A 7258-nucleotide genomic window follows, 5' to 3' on the forward strand; every position below is an offset into this window, starting at 1 on the left:
ATTATATATATTTTTTTCAACACTAGAATGTATTTTTAAAAGAATTCAGAAATGTTACCTTACATGTTAAAAAAATTCAGTTTTAATGGTCTGGAATCTGGATTAGCAAAATACTACAGTATGTTCATAGCAAAATACTGACCATTTAATTACAAAAAAGCGGATGTGTACATTTCCCATTTGAAATACTTATGGAATGTGATTGTCCACTTTCTAGTAATAGAAATGTACATTTGTTTTTACCGTGGGGGGGCACTAGCACAATATTGCTCAATTCTATCCCATGGTTGTGCTTACATCAACCTCAATTACATGCAATGATAAGTGACTCATTAAGTTTCCGGTGAGCAAATGGAACATTTTAGGAGGGTCCTCCATAGACAGATGTGGTGTGAAGAAGACTTCAGCCTTATGGGCTAACTTGCAGCTTTCAACAACTGATGCAATCGTGCCAGGGAATACAGCTATCAGATGATGCATTGTCTTCCCCAACACTTCTTTGTTTCTCAGAGAAAGTTCTTCTTGCAAGCCTCTAAGTTTTTGGCACATGAGATGTTCGGTACAGCCAGCAAGATCAATAATCTCCACCGATGTTTGCCCTTTCTTGAGGTTCAGCAGGTACAGGGGAGGCATGTATGTGTGTGTGAAGAGGACAGTGTGATGGCATGATATATTGCCACAGGCGGATTTAGACCGCACAATTTGCTGGATATGGAACAAGCTGGGAATTAATCCAGCTTGATGGAGACAGCCAAAGAAAAGGGACCCAGTGACGCTGAACAAGACCAGAAGACATTTTGTTTTCATTGTTCTAGTGTAATTGGAAACTAATAAAACCAATGGTACTATCAGCGGGATGAGAAAGCGAGGTTCCTGGTGGTTAAACAACGACAGGAAGATGAGCGGTACAAAGTAAAGCATTAATAGCAGCCTGGTTTGTTGGGTAGAAGGTTTCTTGGAGTGACCACCCCATATCATGTTTTTTAACATATTAATACCAGAGCACAAAGCGGACAGATGAAACAAACCAAACAACAGGAAACCATTAACTGCCATGTGAGTTATTCTAGGGTGAACCCCATGCTGGGCAAGATTTTCAGGGTTCATGTTATAATACAGAAAATTAACAGGTGTTAGGATGAAGTTCTTTAGCTGCTCAATGAAGCCCTCTTTGCTATTCATAGAAAGTGGCCAGTGTCCTCTATAGTATATGGTATCAGCCATTACACATATGGTAGAGAAGAAGACTGCACTAGGCACGGTCTTCATTGCAGTAAGAATCATGGATGTACGGGAGAAATACGACTTGTGGGTGCCACGTTGAGCAGCCCAGTATATTAATGGCACAAAAGCAAAACAGGGAAAAGTGGGTCTGTTAAAAAAACCAACTGTTAAGATTAAGCCAATAAAATGATGAGCGTTTGGTTGACAAGAACTCGAGACTGGGTTACCAGGTGATATAAGTAGCAGGATAAGCGCAAACAGCACACCTTCTACAGCATTGCTGATTGTCCTGGTGTAGAACACCAGAGTCACTGGAGACATTGCCAGGAGAACCATTGCTTTCCATGGGTTAGAGCCCCAAGCTGTCGCTACCTGATGCACTGTATAGTCCAATACAAAGGAGAGGCTTGTCATGATTAGACGTGGAAGTACCAAGAGGACGTAGCTGTAATTCAATGCTATTTCAGACCAGAATCTAGGTAAAATGTCAATAATCCAGAAGGCTGTGCCAGATGTAAGAAGAGGTATGAGCACTGTCCTACAGGGAGAGGCAGCTAGGAATTCCCAAGGGCGATTTGTTTCCAGGTCTAATATGTCACCTAGCAAAAAAACAAACTGATTAATACATTTATTAAGGCTATTAAAAAAGTTTTGGCTTTAGAAACTAAGATTATGTAACAATCCTACATATGATCAGTTTATTATGTGTATTGCTTTGAAATTCAAAGGTAATCCATCACCAGGAAACTTAGTGTAAGGCCTCATGCACACGACCGTGCCGTTTTTTGCAGTCCACAAACCGCGGATCGGCAAAAAACGGAAGCCAGCTGTGTGACTTCCGCAATTTGCGGAATGGAACGGGCAGCCCATAGTAGACATGACTATTCTTGTCCGCAAAACGGACAAGAATAGGACATGCTATATTTTTTTTGCGGGGCCAGGGAACGGAGCAACGGATGCGGACAGCACACGGAGTGCTGTACGCATCTTTTGCTGCCCCATTGAAATAAATGGGTCCGCATCCGAGCCGCAAAAACTAGGGCTCGGATGCGGACCATAACTACGGTCGTGTGCATGAGGCTTTAAAGCGCATCTGTGACTATAAAATGTGCTAATCAATCAGTCACAATGTCTTGTAGGGCTAGCTGAGCTGAATGGAATATCTTTTATTTAGTGATGCAGAAAAAAATACTTTGAGCCCATATGCAGGGCAGGCAAGATGACTATGCAGAAACCTGGCCTTTTAAAGTGGTGGCTTTTCAATAAGAATGATTTTACTTGCGTTTACCAAACTTGGCCTTTTCATAGCTTTTGACTTAAAGGGATTCTGTCACCAAGTTTTAGGCTATAGAGATGCGGACATGCACGGCTAGATCGCCGCTAGCATGTCCGCAATATACCGGTCCTATAGGGTTGTGTGCTTTTATTTTCTTTAAAAAAGGATTTTAGAGATATGTAAATTAGTCTTGTAAGGTGCCCAAGGGTCTGTACGAACCTTCCTGGTGCCCAGCCATGCCCGCCTGTGAAGGAGCCCAGCACCGCCTATGTCCTCTGAATCTCCTCCTTTCGTCACCGATAGATTGCCTTAATCTCGCGATGCGCGAGCTTGCGCATGCGCAGTTCTTTCCCTGAGGCTGATGCCAGCACAGAGAAGAAACACTATACCGGCACTGCGCATGCGCGAGCTCGCGGCAATCTATCGGTGACGAAAGGAGGAGAGTCGGAGGACATAGGCAGTGCTGGGCTCCTTCACGGGCGGGCGTGGCTGGGCACCAGGAAGGTTCCTACAGACCCTTGGTCACCTTACAAGACTAATTTACATATCTCTAAAATCCTTTTTTAAAGAAAATAAAAGCACACAACCCTATAGGACCGGTATATTGCGGACATGCTAGCGGCGATCTAGCCGTGCATGTCCGCAGCTCTATAGCCCAAAACTTGGTGACAGAATCCCTTTAAATGAACACTAGATCTAGAAGTAATTGAGGGGAAAAATGAAAACCTGCTTACTGATCAGTCTGCAGAGATCTATAAACTCGTGAAACAAAAAGTATTGTAGAATTCAGAGCCCCGCCGGAGAAACACTCCATGCTTTGGCTAGAATGTCCATAAGGAGGTAAGGATTAAAGGGGTTTCCATAAGTTCAATATTGATGACCTATCCTCAGGATATGTCATAAAGATCTTATTGGTGGGTTACCCATTTAAAGAGACTGAGTGCTGCTGCCTCTTCACGGTATAATAAACGTGCCACCATACATTATATAGCATTTGTGCTTGGTACTGCAGCCCAGGCCCATTCACTTGAATGGGACTGAGCCTCAAATAGGCCAGTGGCCTAGGAAGTTCGTCAAGTAGCTATTAAACAGGGGTCTAGTAAGTTGGACCACCACGGATCAGATATTAATGACCTTGGGGTTACTGTATCCTCCCAGCCGGACAGAAATCAGTCTAGATGGCTTTTCCCAAACCTGATCTCTGGAGAAAGAGAGAACCATTGATGTGCTAGGAAAAGTTTTCATTTGTTACCATTTAAATTTGGCTTTATCAAGAAAGAGGTAGGTGTAATGGAATTCTGATGTATTCAGTAGAGGGGAGGGGGTTATTATCTATAATTGGTGTTGCTTTAAAATTAGATTCTTCACAATAGTCCTGTCTGATGACACACACTTTTAACATTGATCTCAATGAAAATGGAAAAGAAGATCTTTGAAAGCAGGCATCACAGGTAATGACCATGTTGAGTAAATTAATCATTGGTATTAGATTAGAACAAAGTCTATGTGTAAACCAAATCTAAGTTGCGAGTTAGGGGGCATGTACACCAAACGATTATCTGACCAATTTCTGTCCACTCAGACCAATGGTTGGTGTGTTTCTAACAGATCTGTGTGTGTAATTGGCCATCTGACCAATGATTGCTCAGAAAATCTGTCAGATATCTGTTGGTGTAAATGCCCACTTTATTCACACATCAGTATTTGGTCAGTGTTTTCCATCAGCAAGTGTGAGCCAGATGCGGGTCAGACAGAAACACAGAGCGAGTGCAAATCTTTCCATTATACCTCATCCCTGCTGAGGCTTTGCTCCTGGTTTTGGCTCACAATTACTGACGGAAATCACTGACCAAATGTATACTGTAAACATACAGTATATGTACTTGGGGTCATATAGAAGACACTGACTGCTTGATCAGACTACTGTAGTCTGTTACCATGGAGATGCGCATATCTGTCTAGCAGCTGTATTCACAAAATAGGATGATGAGAAAATAAAAATAAAAAAGTTCTGAAAAGGTTGGCATAGCCTTTAAACATATACAATTTGTAAACAATACATGAAGTACAAGAGTGAGGCGGCTCTCTATGACTCAAAAAGATGGAATATGGTGCACAATCCAAACAAAGAGTACCCAACGCTTGTGGTGGGGGAATATATGTAAAAGTGGAGGGGTGGCACTCAAATCATTTGTGGTATATGGAAATGAATATTTATTAAAGGATGGCTTGGTAAGCCTAATCGTATAAAAGACTATGTTAAATATAAAAAGGTATAAAAGAGTGGTATAACATCAAAGCAAATAACTAATCGATAAATATCAAAGGACATAATAGTAGTATCAATATAAAAAAGACGTAGTAATATAGTAAGATGGTAAAATGGTATAATAAATGTCGAAACCTGCTGAAGAAAAAAAGCAAGTCTTATATGTCTGTTGGAAAAAAATCCAGTCTCATGTTATGATGTCCGGTAATAAAATGAAGTATCCTGATATACAATAAAATAAATGTCCGTTTTGTAAAATCCTGCTGGAAAAAGAAGAAAGCAAGTCTTATAAACCTGTTGACAAAAAAGTCCAATCTTATACCATGGTATCCGGTAATGAAATGAAGTATCCTGATATAGGCTGAAAAGTTAATGACTTTCTGTAAGGAGTGATGTTACAAACCTAAAGTTATGAGGTAAGTATCTCCTTTTGTTAGGGATAATCACATCAGATTTTGTTTAGATTATTTTTTCACAGGTCCAACAATAATGGGGCTGTGGAATACCAAACTGCTATGTAAGCAGGTACATTACCCTCCTGGTGGCTGTTGGTGAACTGCCTGGAGGACGGCGTCCACGTGTGCTGTTCCTGCCCGCTGTATGCTCAGGCCGTTAGTTGCCGCTGTTGTCGTCACTTCCGGTGACGTCACCTGTGTTTGTAAGCTCTCCCGCTCGATCCTGTGTCGGCTTGCCACGTGGAGGCTAGTAGCGGGAAACAGCGCTGCAGCTTCTCAGGAGGGAAGGAGATAGCTCCGGAGCTTCTCTGTAGTTGTGGGATCCTTTTGGTTGATGCTAGCTAGTTCGAATAGGCTGACTCAATGCCCCATACGCGTTTCGGAGCGTGCTGCTCCTTCTTCAGCTCCGAGATACTTACCTCATAACTTTAGGTTTGTAACATCACTCCTTACAGAAAGTCATTAACTTTTCAGCCTATATCAGGATACTTCATTTCATTACCGGATACCATGGTATAAGATTGGACTTTTTTGTCAACAGGTTTATAAGACTTGCTTTCTTCTTTTTCCAGCAGGATTTTACAAAACGGACATTTATTTTATTGTATATTAGGATACTTCATTTTATTACCGGACATCGTAACATGAGACTGGATTTTTTTCCAACAGACATATAAGACTTGCTTTTTTTCTTCAGCAGAATTCGACATTTATTATACCATTTTACCATCTTACTATATTACTACGTCTTTTTTATATTGATACTACTATTATGTCCTTTGATATTTATCGATTAGTTATTTGCTTTGATGTTATACCACTCTTTTATACCTTTTTATATTTAACATAGTCTTTTATACGATTAGGCTTACCAAGCCACAGCCACCCTTTAATAAATATTCATTTCCATATACCACAAATGATTTGAGTGCCATCCCTCCACTTTTACATGTAAACAATACATACCTGCTATTACTTCTGGAGACTGAAAGAATTCATCAGGATGCAGGTAACCTGTTTGCGGAGCGAGGCACCACATGACGCGTAGAATGCTCAGGGCTCCCCAGAGTATCTTTTCCTTCATTGCTACAATAATAAAAAAAAAAAGCATTTCATAAGAAATAGTAGTCAATGCTTTTGTACAGGGAGTGCAGAATTATTAGGCAAGTTGTATTTTTGAGAATTTTATTATTGAACAACAACCATGTTCTCAATGAACCCAAAAAACTCATTAATATCAAAGCTGAATATTTTTGGAAGTAGTTTTTAGTTTGTTTTTAGTTTTAGCTATTTTAGGGGGATATCTGTGTGTGCAGGTGACTATTACTGTGCCTAATTATTAGGCAACTTAACAAAAAACAAATATATACCCATTTCAATTATTTATTTTTACCAGTGAAACCAATATAACATCTCAACATTTACAAATATACATTTCTGACATTCAAAAACAAAACAAAAACAAATCAGTGGCCAATATAGCCACCTTTCTTTGCAAGGACACTCAAAAGCCTGCCATCCATGGATTCTGTCAGTGTTTTGATCTGTTCACCATCAACATTGCGTGCAGCAGCAACCACAGCCTCCCAGACACTGTTCAGAGAGGTGTACTGTTTTCCCTCCTTGTAAATCTCACATTTGATGATGGACCACAGGTTCTCAATGGGGTTCAGATCAGGTGAACAAGGAGGCCATGTCATTAGATTTTCTTCTTTTATACCCTTTCTTGCCAGCCACGCTGTGGAGTACTTGGACGCGTGTGATGGAGCATTGTCCTGCATGAAAATCATGTTTTTCTTGAAGGATGCAGACTTCTTCCTGTACCACTGCTTGAAGAAGGTGTCTTCCAGAAACTGGCAGTAGGACTGGGAGTTGAGCTTGACTCCATCCTCAACCCGAAAAGGCCCCACAAGCTCATCTTTGATGATACCAGCCCAAACCAGTACTCCGCCTCCACCTTGCTGGCGTCTGAGTCGGACTGGAGCTCTCTGCCCTTTACCAATCCAGCCACGGGCCCATCCATCTGGCCCATCA

General features: G+C 41.1%; 1 protein-coding gene across 1 annotated transcript; it reads right to left on the bottom strand.

Annotated features, from left to right (window-relative positions):
* Positions 1-276: 276 nt before the first annotated feature.
* PIGZ (phosphatidylinositol glycan anchor biosynthesis class Z) lies at positions 277-6308 on the bottom strand. Its single transcript, XM_040429991.1, has 2 exons — positions 6191-6308; positions 277-1823 (listed from the first exon to the last, which is right to left on the bottom strand). Exons 1-2 carry the CDS (start codon positions 6306-6308, stop codon positions 277-279), a joined length of 1665 nt encoding a protein of 554 aa, XP_040285925.1.
* Positions 6309-7258: the final 950 nt, after the last annotated feature.

The sequence above is a fragment of the Bufo bufo genome, chromosome 4 (genome assembly GCF_905171765.1).
Source record: "Bufo bufo chromosome 4, aBufBuf1.1, whole genome shotgun sequence".
Lineage (NCBI taxonomy): Eukaryota > Metazoa > Chordata > Amphibia > Anura > Bufonidae > Bufo > Bufo bufo.

Bases quoted from the DNA above. Each gene is read 5' to 3' on its own strand.
- PIGZ (XM_040429991.1), bottom strand. From the start codon at position 6,308: ATGAAGGAAAAGATACTCTGGGGAGCCCTGAGCATTCTACGCGTCATG. The intron at 1,824-6,190 runs GTATGTATTGTT...TTTTTTTGCTAG, and splicing joins GTCTCCAGAAGTAATAGCAG to GTGACATATTAGACCTGGAA.